This window comes from Crinia signifera, chromosome 1 (genome assembly GCF_055691185.1).
Source record: "Crinia signifera chromosome 1, ASM5569118v1, whole genome shotgun sequence".
In the NCBI taxonomy this organism is placed as follows: domain Eukaryota; kingdom Metazoa; phylum Chordata; class Amphibia; order Anura; family Myobatrachidae; genus Crinia; species Crinia signifera.
The window spans coordinates 26,026,225-26,049,193 of NC_139217.1; the positions used below are offsets into that span (position 1 = coordinate 26,026,225).

Consider the following 22,969-nt stretch of genomic DNA (forward strand, 5'->3'; position numbering starts at 1 on the left):
CCGACATTGGGCTAATGCCCACCACAGTCTCATAGGAATTATTGAGTCTTCACTCGCTCAAGCTGCGGCACTCACGTTCATAGTGTGTGAAAATTGGGCAAATTCGCCCAATGGAATAGCTGCAACCGCTACTGATGCAAGACTCCTGGGGCGGGTTAGTATTAAACATGAGTGCAAGGTGTGCGATGTGAGCCTCCTGGTCCCAGGGCCAATGTGTGCACCTATTAACGATAGCACACTTGGTCAAATACCCCCTTTGCCAGCCCACCTACTGAGCACCCAAAATCATGATGTCATAAGCACAGACCAGCAATAGGAAATTATTTATTAGTGGAATGTTTTTGATAAAAACTCAGGGAAAAGACAAAAAGGAAAAGTGTCCACTGTACAGCCGGATGCAGAAATGTCTTTTATATATTGCAAGTTCCATCTTCGGACCGCCCCTCTATAAGTTATAATCACCAGAGAGGTCAGCGTAGGCCCTAGAAGAACCAGCCAAACTCACTACGATCAAACCAGTTGAATTGTTCTCCTTACTTGACATCAAGCGAATGTTCCTTCTTATAACCCACTTACCTTTTACTGTAATAAAACAGAATCTATTAGTTATCCAACAAGCCTCCTTCATCACCGCATAAATGTATACAACTGCAATAATAAGAATGCAACGACTCTACTTTTAATAGTCTTACTTGCTGAGCCTACCGCGGAAGGGAAGACGCTGTCTACGGTAAATCCGCCCATTGTATTCCCCAGCTACTAAACCCCACTGTTTAATCTGCTAATTCTAATGTCACATATAATAACAGTAATCAACATTTGCAGTTGCTCTGTTTCATACTTCTGATTACACATCTTGATGGTTAAAATCTAATTATCTTATTCTGGGGAGTTAGTAGGGGGGAACGTGTCTGAATCACCAGAAGTGGAGCTGAAATATAGTTTCACACCGGAGCGTTCCTCCAGTAATTAGTCTTCATGCGCGTGTTAAACATTCTCTCATGCTCGCTCAACCGGGAAAAAATAGAAAGATTTCTAATGATTCCAAATCAACAAAACAATAACGCTGAAGGGATTTCTCAGTAATGAAACATAATTAAAGTATTATTATTATTTTCTCCCCGTCTCATATTCATCTGATGCATTTGCGCTTGCATGAGCTCGTCTCGCTCTTTGATGTCACTTTCCCGCTAATGTTGTTATAACTTGAACAATAGTGTTTAATCAGTTTGAACAGGTGTCAGTTTCCCTGACAGTTATTTTCAGACTCTGTATATTTAATTTGGAAGGCGAAGTGGGACGTGTTTTCCATATGCATTGAACCGGGACGGCTGAAACTCATATGCGTTAATATAATTCAAGAGACACAAAATAAGCTGTACTGTAACTTATTAAACTTTAAATTAGGTGTCAGCTTTCCGAAGTCTACCTAGCGACAGAGATCTGAAACCTGATTGGTTGGCAGAGGTTGTAGTCGAAGCCCACTTGCCTCCTTCTGAAAAGTAGAATGAAGGAAGTTTACGGTAGGATGTGCCTGGGGCATCATCAAGGGGGCGTATCACACTCTGTCCAATGGCCATGTCTAACTCTACATGTGGGTGTGTCTATGTTTAAATGCGCGTTGTTGCAAGTCATATCTACAACAGTAGCAATATATTTCGGAAAGTTGTACAAGTATTGATAATAAGATTGCTGCCTGCAGTATGGGGTTTCTTGTATGCAACTATATATTCAACGTGATATTTATTTTCCTCTCACTCACACATGATAAATGGAATTTCTATGCAATAAATTACAAATGCAATTTGACCTTGTGTGAATTCATCCCAAAGCATGCAAGTATCTTTTTCTGATGTATAAAATGTACTTTTATTGTGAAAACTCAACTCTCTGCAACTTGTAGACACTACCTATATTTATTGGATGTGCGGATTTTCCTTCCCTTGCAGTATTAGCCAGATCCTTATGGACTCAAGATACTCTTATGAAACAAAATTGTTTAACTAAATTACTAGCAACATTTTTTAACCCTAAGCCACTCGCAGCAGCAGCAGTTATGGATAAGTGTACACCAGCATAGATAAGAAGATCTTGTGTGACTAGGTTCTGCTGTCTCTCTCACCTTTGAGGTGTTTCTACAAGGAGGATAATAAGATATCAGCAGGGAATCTTAAGGAGCCAAAGCAAATCAGAGTGATTATTGCAAATCACTATACTTGCAAAGAAACTTAGTGGCACCTATGGCAGCATCTGAAGAATGTTGGAAATTAAGATGCAAGAACTGAGAAGGTGGGCAACTAGTCAGCTTACAGCAGCAGTGGGCTGAAGATGTACTGTAGGGCCAACGTCCGGTACTACTGTGTCTATACAGGCCACCTAGCGCATCTGCTTTTTTCTTTTTGAACTTTTATTCCAGAACACGTCGCGTGAAGTTCAAATCGCACCATGTTTCTGTATGGTTCCTGTGCACCGCATACTGCAAAGTACAAAAAGTATGTGCAGGTAGTACTTTGTGTACTAAGGGGTATATTCAATCAGTGTCCAAACTGCCGTCTTCCGAAAAGACGGCAGTTTTCGACATGAATACATCAGATGGGGTTCCGATCTATTCAATCTTAGCTTTTTTTTTTTCACCTGCTTTTGACGGAAACAATGCCAAAACTGCTGTGCTTCCGTCATTCTCAATCCGGCATAAGAAGATGCCGGATTGAGGCAGTGAGGATGGCGCCGGGTGAGCAGCAGCAACTTACACGGCGCCGTCCTCCTGTCTGCCGCAGCTCGCACCCTGATGCCGCCGCCCGCACCCTCCAGCACCCTCCTGTACATACCCGCCGCCAAGCCGGGTGAGAGCAGCTCACCCGGCTCCATCCAGGCTCCCTCTCCAGTTCTCGCCTTCTCCTGCTGTCCCCCGCCGCTGAGTGTCAATCATCGGCCAAATCCGACATCCGGATTTGGCCGATGAATTGAATAATGGATGCCGGATCCATTCCGGCAAAACGGATCTGGCATCAATTGAATATTGCCCTAAACCACATCTAGTTCAACTCAGTTTTCGCATGCAATGTCAACTAGATGCAATACGATCTAGTACAAAACGCACACTGCACATATCGCAATGTTTGTGGGCACCTTTAGAAGAACTGAAACACCTCACAGTTGTTTACATTTGTTATTATTATTATGCTATTGGCATGTATCTCCATTATTCCTTTATATGAGACTTTTTAATGATACAAATTCAATGTCACACTATTCCTTTGTAGCATCTAGAACTGACCCCTGAGGAAGTCATAGGACAAAACGCGTTGGGTATCAAGTTTGTTTGAACTACACTCTGTTTGAATACTGTGACAACGCTGACTATACATCTGTACTGCAAAGTTGGATGCATCAAGAATGAACATGAACCATTATGGATGGATTTTAGAACCTGTTGAGATTAAAATGGAGCAGTCAAGCCATTTTAAACACAATATCATTAAAAAACATAAAACGACAGTATATCTGTGATGTTATTCTGTGGCATGAGGACGGCACAAGTGGTTTATTTGTGGAAGGTTTAGTAATGTTTTCTTTGTTCTAGGCCATTTACGAAGTATTACTGGGAGATGTTCTAACAATGTTATTAAAGATGTGTTGTCTGTTATCATTATATCTGATATCTTACTTTTCTTGTCTTACTAGCGCAGGTGTAAATGGATTTTGCTAAAGGCTGATTGAAGGTTTCTTTATTCATCCCATGCTAAGCAATTATTCATCCTGTTTTGTTGTCACACAGAACACTGTACACATATAGGAAGACATAGATAATGTCTTGATTTTGTTTTTCACAAACGCATCGATGGCTGCAACGACTGCAGAGAAACCTGTTGCTCAAACCTGTGATTACAGCGAGGGATGATTTGTTTTAGAGAATCGTTTTGTGAAATATTCAGCTTGTTCTAGAGTAAGGAACAAAAGTTTTGGAGATTCATCTACATAGTTTTGACTTTGAGTGCAACCAGCTACCTGGCTACACAACAGACTGAACTGATGTTACGATTCACCAGAGCAAAATTATATACAAACCTTCTGTCATATCTGGCAAGATCTTAGGACAATAACAGTCTCCCGCTGTTCCCTTAGAGCTTGATACACTCACCGGTACTTAGGTTACCGCCTGGCTTTTATCTTGTACAATGAGGTCTTATACAATCCAGCCTGATGATCTTAAACTGATAATTAGAGACAGGATTATATGCATTTGCATATTTGCATATTTATTTGCACATTCTCACTTATTATTGCATATTTTACCTAAAATCTAGTGATGGTGCGAATTTTTTATTCCCGCCCCCTTTACACCCGCAAATCACAGCACTGCTTTGCCTTGCTGCTGCTGGCCAGGTAGTGGTAGATTTTGCAGGCTAGACCCATATGTATGCGGTGTGGGGACCTTGGATGTACACTACGTCTGACACTGCTCTAGGCTGCCAATCCATTTTAATAAAAGTCAGTTGGAGCGGATGCCATTACGAAGCTCCTGAACCTTTGCCTGCCCCTGGCCTGGGACCTTACACCAAGAGACAGACTTCTGCAGCAGAGGAGGCGGGCGTAAGGGTTGTGACATCACGCGGCGTGGAGGAAACGCCGGGTCATAGTGAGTATGCGGTGCAGGGAGGAAGCCTTCCACCGTGCCGCCCTCACATGCGATGCTGACATTTGATCCATCCGCGCTGGATCCATCGGTGTAGTTGATGCCAGAAGAGCCTAGGACGCTGCAGTCTGCTGTAGCAGCCAGGAAGAAAAATATCCTGTGTACAGCACTAGACATCTGCAGATGCTGTGGGCCTATTTTGCTTGAGGTTTATTTGCAACTAATTTTATGCTGATTTTTAAATAAATAAGTTAAATATATTTTTTTTGTTATTTAATGTAGCATATTTTAACACTTTTCATGCATATTTGCATGCATATTTCAATCTTTTTATGTTGCATATAATCCTGTCTCTACTGATAATAAATAAGAATACTGGTTCCTACCGAACAGTTTGGACAGGACAGTAGTACTTGCTGGTTTGCATGACGTAAACCGTAAAGGCTGGATACACTGGAAAGATGATGGCACAACCCAAGACAGCTGGATACACTGGCAAGGCACAAACCAGGACAGCAGGATACTATGGCAAGATGGTATTAAACCAGGATGGCAGGATTCACTGGCAAGATGGTATTAAACCAGGATAGCAGGATTCACTGGCAAGATGGTATTAAACCAGGATAGCAGGATTCATTGGCAAGATAGTTTTAAATCAGGACAGCAAGATTTACTGGCAAGATGGTATCAAACCTGGACAGCAAGATTTACTGGCAAGATGGTATTAAACCAGGATGGCAAGATTCACTGGCAAGGTGTTATTAAACCAGGAGGGCAGGATTCACTGGCAAGATGGTAAAAAACAGGAAGCCAGGATTCACTGGCAAGATGATATAAAACCAGGAAGGCAGGATTCACTGGCAAGATGGTATAAAACCAGGAAGGCAGGATTCACTGGCATGTCTTAACCAGAATAACAAGATACACTAAGAACTAGACACAACACTATCCGAAGCCAGGAGCACTTTGAGGACAGAAGCTATAACCGGTTGGACTGCAGTGTAAAAGGGCATCTGGCCAATCCATTTTTAATATGTATATATAAAGGGGCATATTGCCAAGCCTCCTTAAATTACAAATATACAACAGCAGGGGTGCAGCATGTCTGCCCGAGTTGCATAGTACATCCTAGGGACGCTGCAAGGGATATATACGCCAGTGTCTGGGTTACTTTGCAACAGCTGGAACCAGGGGGTTTGCATGCGCCAGTGCTGCTCCCTGGTGCTCGTCGGGTGGAAGCATGCTGATGTCCCCGCTGCTTAAAAACCGCCGGGACCAGCACCAGCGCGGCTTGTAACAGTTGACTATCCCTTTTCCACATTCTTGGAAATGTTGCCAACTTGGGGAGACTCCAAGATTTAGCACTGACGATTATCGATAGACTGCGCATGGCTATAGCCCGTAGTACTGTAGTACATATGCACAAGGCAATTCTGCGCAGAAATCATGCTCACTTTTTTATTTGCAACCCAGGCGTAAAGAGATTGACATGAAGCGGGCGTCTCGGGGTGGTAAGCGGCCATGTAATGGTCGTGCCTAGAATAACGCAGGTGTGCCAGTGCCTGTTAGAGGTCAGTGTGTGACATCAGCTCCAGCCCGGATCTGACTTTTTCCATTGCACGGCTGGGTACGTCTCTGGCTACTCTAATCATTAGATTGTGAGCCGGTCACTATGGGGTTTGTACAGATGCACTCGGTTGCAAATATAAGAAGGCGGGATTTCATTCTAGCTGGGCGGTGGCTTAAATAAATGCTGACCGTTGGGAATTTGACGCCGTGAGATTGGATATGAATTAACCCCATAGACAGGACCTTTATCTCTGTTCTACCGGGAAACTGAAATTGGGCGACATTGTGACCTTACTACGCTCATTTCTACCTTGTTTCCACTAAGAACTGACAAATTGGGTTTCTCCCCAGGAAATACATATTCCCAAGACCAGTTATTCTTTAATTATGGCTTTGCTTAATTAAGGACCAAATACATCTGAATTAATTGTTTTTCAAGAACGTCTTAAGAGAGGCTTTTGAAAGCAGTTCCGGCTCCTACATACACATTGCATTTTATCTTGTAAAAAGTCCACAGACAAAGGCTTGTCACACAGACATGTCATTAGACAATGCGCAGATTACGCAAAAAGAAACCGTGGACGCTGCTTCCTAGCACTTCCAACACGGAAGGTCAGACTCAGACACAGACAGATGTACAAAGGTGGCATACCCCTGTGTGAGGTGTACACTATGAATGTGCAGGAATTCTGGTGTTTTCAGGGTATGCAACGGTGAAACATATTATGGAGAAATAGACACTCAGCGAGGCCAAGTGGCTGGGGACCTGGTGCACCAAGAGAGGCTACTTGGCGCACTTGAAATCACACTATAAAAGGACACATCTGCATACTGTAAGTGCCATTGTCATACCTAACAAATGTTGGTAAGTGAGCTTAACATGGGAAGGTCCCAGTTTTTGGGGACGTTCCCACTTCACGCCCAGGGCCGCCATTGTTCTGTGGTGGTGGTGGGGGGGGGGGGCACTTGGGAGTCCCCCCGCCTGAAGAGAATCGACGCTGTGCGGACGCGTCGTCCCGCGAGGCTGTGCCCCCTTTTCATATGCCACGCCCCCTTCCTGATCCTCAAAGAACAAAAGTTGGGTGGTATGAATAAGCTAAGCCATAAATCAGTGCCGTAAATAGAAAGTTTGCGCCCCCTACCAAAAAAATTCTGCCCCTCCACGTCCATACATGTATTATCATTTGTTTGCCTAAACGGTCATTGCCAGGGGTTTCATGCTCATTGACAGGAGGTACTTACTCGTTGCCTGGGGATTCATGCTCATTGATAGGAGTTACACGCTCGATGCCAGGGGTTTCATGCTCAATGATAGGAGTTACATGCTCATTGCCAGGGGTTTCATGCACATTGCCACGGATTACATGCTAATTGCCACAAGTTACATGCTCATTCTCAGGGATTTCTAATTCATTGCCAGTGTTTTTTTGTTACCAGTGGGTTACATACTCATTACCAATGAGTTACTGTACATGCCCAATATCAGGGAGTTACATGCTCATTGCCCGGGCCAATATACATATTCCATGTATATATTGCTACCCAGAATCTGTAACTTCTGGGTAGCAACATACACTACCCAATAGGACCTCTAGCATATATCCATCAGTTCAATAGGACCTCTAGCATCTGTCTCCTCTGGGCGGCAGCCATTTTTGGAGGGACATTTTTAGCAGATTCCATACGTATGGTCAGACCCATTGGAATCTGCGGAGACCATGCCACAGCACTGGCTCCCCCATGCCACCGATTGCCTGCAGTGCCATTGTTACCCCACTGCCATAAATATTCCACCCCCTCCAGATCTAGATGACCTGTTTGTAGTACAAATGCAATATGTTCTGATGAAAAGCAGGATCCAATGTCACAACACGGGTCCTGATTCTGAGTCTGGAACAAATGCAAAACCAACGGAATGTTGGAATTTAACACATTGCACAACGGGGGTCATTCAGGGGCAGCCAGAGTTGCTCTCACTGCTACATCCAAGGAAGCAGCAGCGATATCTAGGTAAGGGCATACAGCAGGAAGCCTCTACTACAAGCCAACGTGTCTTACTACCTTCATCCTAGGACTCAGCATCGGATCAAAACACTCATTATTTGGCATCCACTCCCCACCCCCTGATACAACATCAGTCTGATGCTGTCCTATGCAAGTCTACTTTGCAACGATGGTCGCAGGTGCACCTGAATGATCCCCGAAGCGTCCACAGTGGCCAATAGCGCCATATAAGCTAGATCTCAGGCACATCACTTTCTGGGCTGCACAGAGTAAAATAATATGATAATACCACTATAGGAATGTACTAAACAAAAAAGAAAGAAAATAAAAAAAAAGTACTGAATGTTATAATCATTGCACTCATACTGTACACTTGCTGAACTATAGGTTCCACTTAGCAACTCAAATTTGCTGACATTGAGGTCAAAATAGGCTACTCGCTAAATATTTGTATTTTGTTGTGGTGTGCTCCTGTCTCCATGGCGATTTACCAGCCAAACCCGTCAAACAGTACAGTTCATGTCAGTCGTGTTCAGTTTGGAGCATTAAGTATTTTTTTTTATAAAATATTTGTTTTGTTCTTTACAATGGAAGCAATTTTCGGCATAGGAAATGATAATTCCTCTATGGCGTTTAATGTTGGGTTTCACATACAGCTCAAAAAAAATAAAATGATGTTTTCAGCTTGAAATCAAATTTATTAGAAAATAGCTTTAAGTGCTTAAATGTTTTCCTCTCTCTCTCTGTTGAACGAAGCTAATAGGTAGAAATGGTACAAAGGGAATGGAACACACTGTAACAAGTAGGAAAATGTCCTGGTATACAAAGAGATTACATCTAACAAGCCAAAATAACCAGATATGGATTAGGGATACTTATTAAAGAAGAAAAACAAATCCCATTTTTGATTTTGTTGAACAGTCTGCTCATTATTAAGGGTTTTACCTACTTACAATTCTAGAATATTTAATAGACAGCTCCCTTTGTAGGGGTATAGCAACAGATGCAGCCAGAGTATTACTTGAGGAGCTATTCTTGATGGACAGCAGGTGGCGCTGTGACTCACAATATCACTGTTATAGTTCAACTTTATTGTCATAGGATACTTTCTGGTAGGATTTTGCTCTTAATCCACCAAATGATGTTGTGCTTGCAGTATTATATATATGCTACTGGTCACAGAATAGATTAGCCCAATATCTTTTCCTGGTGTCACCCACTGCCTCTCCCCTGCGTTACTATCTCCCCATCATGTTCTCTCTCTGTCACCCTCTACCTCCCCTTTGTGGCCACACTCCTTGTTGTGAGGCCACAGCCCCTATTTCTGGTAAGCATGTGCCTTCAGCCGGTGAAAATACACCCCCCCCCCCCCATTTCACTATATTAATGCCCCCGCCTACACCCTTTGTCAATCCAGGCTTCCTAGCATGTGAGACATCTGCTGCTATTCAGGTTTGAGTAATCCGTCTCCCAAAAGTCGGTATTAAATGTTCTTCAGAATAACCCCAATATTTGGCCAAAATACTGTAATTAACTGAGTGGTATCATCTGGACAATAGCAATGGGCGTATGAATTCCTCTGCCGCTATTTCCGAAGGAGGAAATAGCGGCGGGCCCTATGGAATGCTGTCTTTACCGACAGCATTGAAGAGACTGAATGAGTCCGACTTTAAAAGCTGTTGGGCCCGTTCTGCCGATAACGGCCGTGGATTGTTGCGATTCCTGCCTTTTACACAGACACGCCCCCTTTTCGCTGATCGGCAGGCAGGACATTGAATCCGAACTGCCAATTTGCTCCCTATGACTGTACAAATCAAACCTTGTAGTAGTTCCTACACAAAATCAGCTTAATATACAGTAACTGCGCAGGGGGTATCACTCCCCCCCCCCCCCCCCACAGACACACATTTCTACTCTTGAGAATATAAAACATCTTAAATGTCGAAGGACTTACTCTTGCGCTCTGTCCGGCAATAAGCTGGTCATCTTCCGTCTGGACACTCGTTCGGCTTCTGACATCATAATCCTCCTGTTCAAAGTCAGAATCATCTTCCAATTCTTCTGGGGTCTGAATAAATGTCAGAAATAGGCCATGAGGACACACATAGATATAATGCATCTCTCCCAGTCGTAGGCTGTGCACGTTGTTGATACACCTGGCCGTAAAACACTGTAGAATCCATATTTCATGCATGATATTAAATGGGTTAAAGTTGTCATTGACGCGCAGCTCTCTGACAAATGTAACCCTACTACTACCTTAGCATTGGCCAAGTTTTATTTCTTTGCACAACTAATAACAAACATCCTTTTCTTTAGGTAAAGCAGAGTAACGGTTGTTAACCCCATGGTTCTCTCATCCTCCTATAATCCCTAAGGCAATATTTAAACAAGCCAATGGTTTCAGCTGAAGGTCTTATAACACAAGAGTCATGTGATCATTCATAGCCAATGTGCTGAAAGCTGACCAGATTCTTACAGTCTCCTGAATCACGGAATATTTCCCAGTAGCCTAGTGTGCTGGCGCCTCTGAGTATCTTCCAATACTTATTATTACTCAGAAATGATGTATACCCCCGCATGATTTGGATGATTCCGTTAATGTCAAGAGGGGAACATTTAAGAAATGGGAACAGGTTGTTTTGTCGATAGTGTCTATGCGGACAGTTAATAGTTCGACACATAGAAAATATATATTTTTTTTTTTGCTGGGAGACAATTAACCGACCCGTATATTTTGTAGTGTAGGAGGAATCTGGAGGAAACGCACACAAGCACGGAGAGAATATACAAACTCCACACCGTTGGGTCAGCGGTGGGAATTGAATTCAAGACTCCAGCGCCGTGAGGCAGTAATGCTAACCTACAATGTGTATGCTTAATGTTGCATAAATTAATAAGACTTAGCATCCACAGGCTGATGTGAGGGTCAGTACTGCTGTAGTATGAGTATTGCCCATCGGTAATCCAGTACAGAGGGCTGAGGACTCAGCATCACTGACAATGGTTTGGGGTGGAGGGGAAGATGACCTGCTCTGCCCTGCACCACGGTAAACCATGCCACAGTGCCGGCCGACTAATGACAGATAGCTTGATCAGTCTGCGCTAGCAGCATGTAGACGTGTTTGTAGTAAATGAGGAACGGTGTGCCCAGCGCTGGAGTGGTGCCACGTTCTGCCTAACACTCAGCGCTGCATTGTTTTCTGCCAACCACATTTGGAAGTAGGTCACCCCCCAAGACGAGAGAGCCAATACGTCTCCATAATGAATGACAGCAACACTTGGAAGTTCCTATCGGCTAGAATAAGACTGCAGCTGCATTCCGAGACTATAGTATATGGGGCAGATGTACTTAGCTTTGGTAAGTGATAAAGGGGACAGAGATAAAGTACCAATCAGCTCCTAACTGGCATTTTCAAACGCAGCCTGTGACATGGCAGCTAGGAGTGAATTGGCTGGTACTCTCCACTTTATCACTATCCAACGCTTATTGATTCTGCCCCACAACTGCTGTGAATGACAGAAATGCCAACTGCCTGTGAGTTCGTGTGGGGGGGGGGGCAGTTAGCGGCAGAGGGTGTGGCTTACCTCTGAACCAATGTAGCAAGGTTTTAGCGCTGATGTCCTTGTGTGACAGAAATCATTCCTTTTGCTCAAAGCCAATATAATTAGAATTAGAGGATTAGAATTAGGCTAATGGGATAATGTGCAGTGATTGCCATTGATCCCTAAGCAGAAGATTGTAGGTATCTGTGTTGGTGTGAGGTAGAGGAGAATGTGTCAGGGATCAATGTCAGGAATGGTTCTCTCAGGCTCATTGAGGAACAGATAAAGACGTCCTCGCACAGCCCAGAGTGATGCAAAAGTAACTCAGACATCTCACTACCACATCCCACGCCACTCTGACCTCCCACTACCACATCCCACGCCACTCTGACCTTCCGATACCACATCCCACGCCACTATGACCTTCCGATACCACATCCCACGCCACTCTGACCTTCCACTACCACATCCCATGCCACTCTGACCTTCCGATACCACATCCCACGCCACTCTGACCTTCCGATACCACATCCCACGCCACTCTGACCTTCCGATACCACATCCCACGCCACTCTGACCTTCCGATACCACATCCCACGCCACTCTGACCTTCCGATACCACATCCCACGCCACTCTGACCTTCCACTACCACATCCCACGCCACTTTGACCTCCCACTACCACATGCCACTCTGACCTCCCACTACCACATCCCACTCTGACCTACCACTACCACATGCCACTCTGACCTACCACTACCACATGCAAATCTGCCCTCCCACTACCACATCCCACTCTGACCTCCCACTACCACATCCCACTCTGACCTACCACTACCACATCCCACTCTGACCTACCACTACCACATGCCACTCTGACCTACCACTACCACATGCCACTCTGACCTATCCCTACCACTCTGACCTCGCACTACCACATCCCACTCTGACCTCCCACTACCACATGCCACTCTGACCTCCCACTACCACATGCCACTCTGACCTCGCACTACCACATGTCACTCTGACCTCCCACTACCACATGCCACTCTGACCTCCCACTACCACATTCCACTCTGACCTCCCACTACCACATGCCACTCTGACCTCCCACTACCACATCCCACTCTGACCTCCCACTACCACATCCCACTCTGACATCCCACTACCACATCCCACTCTGACCTCCCACTACCACATGTCACTCTGACCTCCCACTACCACATTCCACTCTGACCTCCCACTACCACATTCCACTCTGACCTCCCACTACCACATGCCACTCTGACCTCTCACTACCACATGCCACTCTGACCTCCCACTACCACATCCCACTCTGACCTCCCACTACCACATCCCACTCTGACCTCCCACTACCACATGCCACTCTGACCTCCCACTACCACATCCCACTCTGACCTCCCACTACCACATGCATCTCTGACCTCCCACTGCCACATCCCACTCTGACCTCTCACTACCACATCCCACATACCACAAAACGCACATGAACGTTTTAACATGAGCAAAGAAACTGCACTTATATATAGGTCGTATATAGATCTTTTCTCATTGAAAATATCAAATCGCAAATGTAATATTACCAAAAAAACACAAGAAATAGAGCTGCTTCTGGCAGGTGAGATTACCAGAACCATACACAGATCAGTGAGATCTGTGCATGGTTCTGTGCGATCTGTGCATGGTTCTGTGCGATCTGTGCATGGTTCTGTGCGATCTGTGCATTTTTCTCTGTGCGATCTGTGCATGGTTCTGTGCGATTTGTGCATGGTTCTGTGCGATCTGCACATGGTTCTGTGCGATCTGTGCATGGTTCTGTGTGATCTGTGCATGTTTCTCTGTGCGATCTGTGCATGGTTCTGTGCGATCTGTGCATGGTTCTGTGCGATCTGTGCATGGTCCTGTGCGATCTGTGCATGGTTCTGTGTAATATGTGCATGGTCCTGTGCGATCTGTGCAAGGTCCTGTGGGATCTGCACATGGTTCTGTGCGATCTGTTCATGGTTCTGTGCGATCTGTTCATGGTTCTGTGCGATCTGTGCATGTTTCAAATCCCACGCCACTCTGACCTTCCGATACCACATCCCACGCCACTCTGACCTTCCGATACCACATCCCACGCCACTCTGACCTTCCACTACCACATCCCACGCCACTCTGACCTTCCGATACCACATCCCACGCCACTCTGACCTCCTACTACCACTCTGACCTCCCACTACCACATCCCACTCTGACCTACAACTACCACATGCCACTCTGACCTACCACTACCACATGCAAATCTGCCCTCCCACTACCACATCCCACTCTGACCTACCACTACCAAATCCCACTCTGACCTACCACTACCACATGCCACTCTGACCTACCACTACCACATGCCACTCTGACCTATCCCTACCACTCTGACCTCGCACTACCACATCCCACTCTGACCTCTCACTACCACATGCCACTCTGACCTCCCACTACCACATGCCACTCTGACCTCTCCCTACCACTCTGACCTCGCACTACCACATCCCACTCTGACCTCCCACTACCACATGCCACTCTGACCTCCCACTACCACATCCCACTCTGACCTCCCACTACCACATGCCACTCTGACCTCCCACTACCACATCCCACATACCACAAAACGCACATGAACGTTTTAACATGAGCAAAGAAACTGCACTTATATATAGATCGTATATAGATCTTTTCTCATTGAAAATATCAAATCGCAAATGTAATATTACCAAAAAAACTCAAGAAATAGAGCTGCTTCTGGCAGGTGAGATTACCAGAACCATACACAGATCAGTGAGATCTGTGCATGGTTCTGTGCGATCTGTGCATGGTTCTGTGCGATCTGTGCATGTTTCTCTGTGCGATCTGTGCATGGTTCTGTGCGATCTGTGCATGGTTCTGTGCGATCTGCACATGGTTCTGTGTGATCTGTGCATGGTTCTGTGCGATCTGTGCATGTTTCTCTGTGCGATCTGTGCATGGTTCTGTGCGATCTGTGCATGGTTCTGTGCGATCTGTGCATGGTTCTGTGCGATCTGTGCATGGTCCTGTGCGATCTGTGCATGGTTCTGTGTGATATGTGCATGGTCCTGTGCGATCTGTGCAAGGTCCTGTGCGATCTGCACATGGTTCTGTGCGATCTGTGCATGTTTCTCTGTGCGATCTGTGCATGGTTCTGTGTGATCTGTGCATGGTCCTGTGCGATCTGTGCATGGTTCTGTGCGAAATGTGCATGGTCCTGTGCAATCTGTGCAAGGTCCTGTGGGATCTGCACATGGTTCTGTGCAATCTGTGCATGGTTCTGTGCAATCTGTGCATGTTTCTCTGTGCGATCTGTGCATGGTTCTGTGCGATCTGTGCATGGTTCTGTGCGATCTGTGCATGGTTCTGTGCGATCTGTGCATGGTTCTGTGCGATCTGTGCATGGTTCTGTGCAATCTGTGCATGTTTCTCTGTGCAATCTGTGCATGGTTCTGTGCGACCTGTGCATGTTTCTCTGTGCGATCTGTGCATGGTTCTGTGCGATCTGTGCATGGTCCTGTGCGATCTGTGCATGGTTCTGTGCGATATGTGCACGGTTCTGTGCAATCTGTGTATGGTTCTGTGCGATCTGTGTATGGGTCTGTGCGATCTGTGCATGTTCTGTGCGATCTGTGCATGGTTCGGTGTGATCTGTGCATGGTTCTGTGCGATCTGTGCATGCTACTGTGCGATCTGTGCACGGTTCTGTGCAATCTGTGTATGGTTCTGTGCGATCTGTGTATGGTTCTGTGCGATCTGTGCATGTTCTGTGCGATCTGTGCATGGTTCGGTGTGATCTGTGCATGGTTCTGTGCGATCTGTGCATGGTTCTGTGCGATCTGTGCATGTTCTGCGCGATCTGTGCACGGTTCTGTGCAATCTGTGTATGGTTCTGTGCGATCTGTGCATGTTCTGTGCGATCTGTGCATGGTTCTGTGCGATCTGTGCATGGTTCCGTGCCCTCTGTCTATCTCTTCACTGGCTCCCCATTCCTTTCCGAGTTCTCTTTAAACTCCTCACCACCACCTACAAGGCTCTCTCCTCCTCCACCACTCCTTACCTCTCTATACTGATCTCTATCCACACTCCCTCCTGTCCTCTTCACTCCGCCGCCGCCTGACCTCTCACCTAATCACCTCCTCCCACTCCCGTGTCCAAGACTTCTCTCGCGCTGCCCCCCTGCACTGGAACAACCTCCCGCCACCCATCAGGCTTTCTGATTCCCTTACCTCCTTCAAGCGCTCCCTCAAAACCCACTTCTTCTGACTGGCCTATTCCTCCTCCTCCTAACCTCTTTCGCTCCTCCTATCCTGCCTACCCTACCCCTCCAGCAAATCCTACTTATCCTATTGTTTTTCGTTTGTCCACCCACCTCCTTTTAGTCTGTTAACTCTTATGAGTAGGGCCCTCCTTCCTCACGTACTCTCCCTACCTCTTTACCTCACCTGTGCTCCTGTCCTGCTCTTCCCTTCCTCTACCTCATCTTCAGTCTCCTCGACAATTTTGACACCTACTTCAGAACTGATGCTGATTTTAGTTTTACCAGGTATACCCCTATTTATGCTGTATTTTATCAACACACCCTATACGTTACCTTGTAATTTGTTTTTTTTATTTGCTATGTACGGCGCTGCGGACACTTTGTGGCGCCTTATAAATAAACAAACTACTACTACTATCTGTGCATGGTTCTGTGCGATCTCTGCATGGTTCTGTGCGATCTGTGCATGATTCGGTGAGATCTGAGCATGGTTCTGTGTGATCTGTGCATGGTTCTGTGCGATCTGTGCATGGTTCTGTGCGATCTGTGCATGGTCCTGTGCGATCTGTGCATGGTCCTGTGCGATCTGTGCATGGTCCTGTGCGATCTGTGCATGGTTCTGTGCGATCTGTGCATGGTTCTGTGCGATCTGTGCATGGTTCGGTGCGATCTGTGCATTGTTCGGTGCGATCTGTGCATTGTTCGGTGCGATCTGTGCATGGTTAGGTGCGATCTGTGCGTGGTTAGGTGCGATCTGTGCATGGTTAGGTGCCAGGGGCGGATTGGCCTGCCGGGAAACCGGGCCACTTCCCGGTGGGCCGGCCCAAAAGAGATCAGATCTGGCCGCTCTCCCCCCTGGCTGGGCCGCGGGCCGCGATCTCAGTGATTAGTGCTTAGCGGCCGCGGCCGCAGCATTTTGCCCAAACTTAAAATGGCCGCGGGAGGGCTGCTGCGCCTGCGCGGCAGCAGGCAGCTCCTCCCGCGGCACTTGGTGCGTGGCTCCCGTGTATTGATGACTGGAGGCAGGCGCAGGCCATTCGGAGCTGCTTGAGGGCTGAAGGAGAGTGCTGGGTGGGAGTTGTGCGGTGACCACTAGCGCTGCACTTCTCTTCCCTCCTCGTGTCCCAGAATGCTGCTGCAAGCTGCGCATGGCATTCTGGGAGTGGTAACCGCGGGAGAGGAGAGGTTGAGGACGGAGGAGCACTGCTCAGCTGACAGCTGAGAACGTTACAGCAGTGCTTCCTCACAGACTGAGCCTGCCCCAGACGACGACATCAATGAGCTGCTGCTACTGTGTCTGTCAGCCCAGAGGATCTCCCTGCCCGTCGACTCCGGAGCGTGTGCTGTGAGCTGAGACCATGGTGAGGTCAGTTTTAGTGTGTGGAGGGGAGTTGTGTGTATGTGTGTGGGTATGTGTGTGGGGGAGAGACCTGAGTGGGGGATGGGGAGGTTGGGGCTGTCTGTGTAGTTCTTGTCAAGTTGTCATTAGTGTCAAGGGGAGGGGAGGAGGATTTGAGGTTTCTGTCTGTGTAAAGTAGTTTTCTGTAGGGGAAATGGACCTTATTCTGGTCCACATGCAAAGCTGCAAAATTTGCAGCTTTGCGCGTGGTGTAAACGCCACCCACACGAACGCTGGCCCCCTCTAGCACGCCGTGCGAATGGATGTTTTGCATAAACATCCATTCGCCGCTTGCAGGTGGGGAGGAAATCATTTGATGGTCGCCAACCATCAACTTATTTCTAAGGTGCGTACAAATCTAAGACACTCTGGTGTCTTACATGTGCGTGCTCCCTGTATGGGAAGAGGGCGGGCAGCTGACATCTGGTGATGTCAGCTGCCCGCCCCCTGCACCCACAGTATTGCCGAATTATATTGGGAGTGCTGGACGTTTCCATGGGTGCAGCCCATCACCGCCGCCCCCCGCCCACACTGCTAGGTGCGAACAGGACGGCAAATAAGCAATTAGCTGTGCCCACTCGCACCAAACGGCTGTACATGTGCATAAATGCTTATGCGCAGTCGCCCAACATCGCTCCCGTGTGCGGGGGAGCATGCCAACCAGAATAAGGGCCAGCCAATGTGTGTGATACATTTGGTAGTGTGAGGGTAATATGTGTTTCGTGGGTTTTCAGTTAGGGGGGATTCATTTGTAAGTGTTTTCCAACATATTACTTTACTTTAAAGACTAGCGGCCAAATGTGCAGGATGCCGGCCGAACTTAGAGGTTTCAATTAAAAGGGGCAATTACTTACAAGGCAAACCCATGCCTTGTAAGTGATTATTGACCCTTTAAAAAAAAAACTCCAAGTTCATCTGACATCCTGCCGAACTTGGAGGCTTTTACATTTTTCCCCAGATGTTTGATAAGGGAGAGCTGTATATCATTGTATCAGTGAGTGATATGGCCTGTATATACTTTACATAATACCGGTATAGGATTTTATTAACTTTTTTATCTATTCACATTATGTAGTCATTTTACCTATATTAACACCATTAGATTATTTAGAATCGCAGACCTTTTCATGTTTATGCCAGGGCTTGACACATTTTTCTAAAATCTAGGAGCCAGGACAAAAGTGTAGGAGCCAGACAAACTAAATCACCCCCAAATTTCAAATTTTTTTTTTAAACCTGATTGTCCCTTTCAGAACATCACATAAAAAAAAAAAATATATATGCTCTTTGTCACTATACCAGCTCCTGCGCTGACACCTGATGAGGACGGAGCTGAACTCTGCTCAGCTATGCGGGCAGGTAGTGTTCACTCTAGGATTTTTTTAGGGCAGGGTGCTGACCACCAAACAGGGCACATTGTACAGTAATAATGCCCCACACACAGTGTATACTGCCCCCCAGCAGTGACACACACAGTGTATAATGCCCCCCAGCAGTGACACATTATTAATCATTATACACTACATCTGTGTCACTGCTGGGGGCATTATACTATAATGCTCCCAGCAGTGACACAGATGTAGTGCACCAGTAGTGCTTGCCGTCCCGCCATCTTCTGGTGCTGATGCTCCAAATTTATGTTAGGGGAGAAGCAGAGACTGCGCTTCTCCATCAATGACCCCAGTGGCCATCTGAAATATGGAGCCAGCTTGTCAGCCAATCACTGACCCCAGCTGCCGGCACCCAAGCTCCGATTGCAGGGCGGCGCTGCTTTAAAATATAGAATATACTAATAGCCGGCTATTTGTCCTCCATGCCGCAGCAGACTCCTTGTCACCTCTCTCGGTGGTCAGCCATTGCAGATGCCAGTCCTGCTGAGCCACTCTCAGCAGAGGGGATTGCCCCACCAGGAAGGTCACTGTTTAACAAAGACCACATCCGAGATGTTAGTGTCATCACTAGGCAAGGGAGCGGATTCAAATAGCCAGCCTCCGCACACAGTGACAGCGCTGGAGCTGGAGCAGCGACTGTTACCGACATCAGCTCCTGCGCTGACACTTGCAGCACTCCGCTAAGCTATGTGGGAAGGGGAGCGGAATTCAAATAGGCGGTGACAGCACACAGCGCAGGAGCTGGCGCAGTGACGGTTACTGACACCAGCTCCTGCACTAACCCCCTTGTGAGTACAGAGCAATGCGGGTTGGAAGGGGGGGTTGGCTCGGAGGTCCGGATCGCCGAGGTGTGCCGAGAGGGGGGCCGGCCGGCCAGCCAGCCCAATTATCAAGAGGGTGGAAGGAGCTGCTCGGACAGCCACAGCTTCCTGCTGCTGGAGACGGAGCTCCTGAGAGGAGGTGTGACTGCTATCCGCAACTATGCGGCTTAGGCATGCAGGAGCGGCAGGCACCACCTCTCACAGAAACTAGTCGCCAGACAGCAACATCTGGTCGCCATGGCGACCGGTGTTTGTCGAGCCCTGGTTTAGGCACTCAGTGTTTTCATGTTTTTATATCCAGTTTTCTCGCTGGTCTTAATACACAGGCAGATCTCAGAGCGGCAAGGGAAAAAGTCCACCTCCCAGAAGAAGCTTGGAGACGCATGTAAAACAGTGTTGGCAACACTGACGGACGGATTTACCCAAACCAGCATCAGGCTGTTGCTAGGTGACGGCCCGGCTGGAAATGAATGACGTCAGCAGCACTTCTGGGTTGGCGGTTCCCAGACGCCGGAAAGATGCCGCATACGAGTACACCAGTCTGCTATTTAAGGTAAGAAGAGCACTTATGCTCTGTTTGCACACCACAGCACAGCACTTTATGCACCTTTTTGGTACACGTCCTGAAGAAAAGGCCAAGCGGCCTTGAAACGTCGACATGACGCCATCATATTGTATTATGTCCTAATATGGATTAAAATCTTCACCCATTCAAAGTAAGCCTGCCGAGTGCCACGTCTTTCTTCCCCGTGAGGGCCAAAGAAATCTGCACAATATATATATATATATATATATATATATATATATATATATATATATATATATTACACCCAATAGAGGTATGACGCCTAAGGTTTAAAAATATATAAATGTCCAAATACAAACTATGTGAACCACATCCAATGAAGTGAGGAGAGATCTTCCAATATTTAGTTTATTAGTCTTCAGAGGATTATTGAGAATAAAACCGCATGTAGATACTGTCCTACATGCGGTTTCATTCTCAATAATCCTCTGAAGACCAATAAACTAAATATTGGAAGATCTCTCCTCCTTACTTCATTGGGTGTGGTTCACATAGTTTGTATTTGGACATTTATATATTTTTAAACCTTAGGCGCCATATATATATATATATATATATATATATATATATATATATATATATATATATATATATATATATACTGGGGGAAAGGCCGGCACTCCTCCTTTTGGTATGGTAACCTGCCCAGGTGCCTTCCAGGATGCAGCAAGCACCCAAAGTAGTAGAGCAAATGGAAACGGCGGCACTCAAAGGGACTTTGTATGCATTAAGTTCTTGATAAAGGTCTAACCAACCGAAACGTTGGACTTGAACCCCAGAGTGGTCTGAATTTCTTTTCCAAAGTCCCTTTGAGTGCCGCAGTTTTCATCTGCTCTCTCTCTCTATATATATATATATATATATATATAATATATATATATATATATATATATATATAGCCCCCCCCCCCCCCCACCCCCATCCCATGCTGTGCCTAGTTTCCTCTTTAGTTTACTGTTGTTAGACTCTGGGGCCAAGGGCCAAATGTAATAGGGTGAGAGTTTCAGAAAATGAGAGATTTTGGGAGGTTTTCCCACTTACACTTCAAAACCAGGTTGATTTTGCCATGTAATTGATTGCTGCTTTAAAAAACATGGTAAAACTCTCCCAAAATCTCTCACTTTCTGAAACTCTCACCCTATTACATTTGGCCCTCTGTGTCTGTTGCCTACATAACAGTTTGTTTTATTTTTTTTACACTTATGTAGAGCACGAAGTGATGATTGACAATGTAGAGGGGTCAATAATATAATGCTGTGTGTACGGGGATCGGTACTGTAGCGTAGGATATAGTGGGCTCAGTAGTGTAGTGGCAGGTATAGAGGGGTCAGTAGTGTAGTGTAGGGTATAGAGGGGTCAGTAGTGCAGTGTAGGTTATATGGGGTCAGTGATGTGGTGGTGGGTATATAAACCACCCCTACAGGTTTTTTTTTTAATATTTATTATGTTGGACACTTTAGTACAAGGGAGGAGGCTCCGAAACATACACTTGCTCCGGGCACCATGTCACTTAGCTACTCCTCTGGCTGCATGACCGGGACCTTTGAACCGGAGGTCCCACTGGTGGGATGAAGACTTGTACTTAGGTGAATGGGTCCAGGAAATCCTGCAGAGCAGGTTCCTTTCAAGCCACGGAGGGCCAAGTTCATAGCATTTTCACCCCCACCCCTGCAGCCTAACCCTGAAAATACCCCCTTCTCTCACAGCCTAACTGTCAATACCTCACTCACAGCCCAATTATACACCCCCTCATAGCCTAACTATAAATATGCACCCCCTCTCCGCTCACAGCCTACTTCTAACAATGCACCCCTTGCAGTCTAACTATCTATACCCCCCACACTGCATACCTCTGACTATACACCCCCCCACTCACAGCCTAACGCTAACATACCCCCCCCCCCCCCCAGCCTAAAGGGATGTACACACAGGACTCGTCTCAGCGATTTTTCACTAGCCGAGTAGTTAGACTACACCTCCCACTGCATCCTATCCCTAGCCATACACCCCCCACTGCATCCTATCCCTAGCCATACATCCCTAGTTTATTGCATCCTATCCCTATCCATACATCCTGCTGCAGCCTATCCCTAGCCATATACCCCCCTGCAGCCTATCCCTAGCCATACACCTCCCACTGCATCCTATCCCTAGCCATACACCCCCCGCTGCATCCTATCCCTAGCCATACATCCTGCTGCAGCCTATCCCTAGCCATATACCCCCCTGCAGCCTATCCCTAGCCATACACCTCCCACTGCATCCTATCCCTAGCCATACACCCCCCACTGCATCCTATCCCTAGCCATACATCCCTAGTTTATTGCATCCTATCCCTATCCATACATCCTGCTGCAGCCTATCCCTAGCCATATACCCCCCTGCAGCCTATCCCTAGCCATACACCTCCCACTGCATCCTATCCCTAGCCATACACCCCCCGCTGCATCCTATCCCTAGCCATACATCCTGCTGCAGCCTATCCCTAGCCATATACCCCCCTGCAGCCTATCCCTAGCCATACACCTCCCACTGCATCCTATCCCTAGCCATACAACCCCACTGCATCCTATCCCTAGCCATACACCCCCCACTGCATCCTATCCCTAGCCATACACCCCCCACTGCATCCTATCCCTAGCCATACATCCCGCTGCAGCCTATCCCTAGCCATATACCCCCCTGCAGCCTATCCCT

At 46.7% G+C, this 22,969-nt stretch overlaps 1 protein-coding gene and 1 long non-coding RNA gene across 5 annotated transcripts in view; one reads left to right on the plus strand and one right to left on the minus strand.

Annotated features, from left to right (window-relative positions):
- Nucleotides 1–22,969, minus strand: part of CTNNA2 (catenin alpha 2) — a 1,425,647-nt gene that overhangs the window by 170,550 nt on the left and 1,232,128 nt on the right. For all 4 annotated transcript variants that reach the window (XM_083180541.1, XM_083180424.1, XM_083180611.1 and 1 more), the window contains one exon: nt 10,164–10,277. In XM_083180541.1, the coding sequence (XP_083036667.1) occupies nt 10,164–10,277 (114 nt within the window). The remainder of the gene's footprint in view (nt 1–10,163; nt 10,278–22,969) is intronic.
- The window catches only part of LOC146073492 (uncharacterized), a 31,619-nt gene continuing 25,502 nt past the window's right edge, over nt 16,853–22,969 (plus strand). The window contains exons 1-2 of the long non-coding RNA XR_014473281.1: nt 16,853–17,441; nt 20,013–20,239. This is a non-coding gene — a long non-coding RNA (uncharacterized LOC146073492). The remainder of the gene's footprint in view (nt 17,442–20,012; nt 20,240–22,969) is intronic.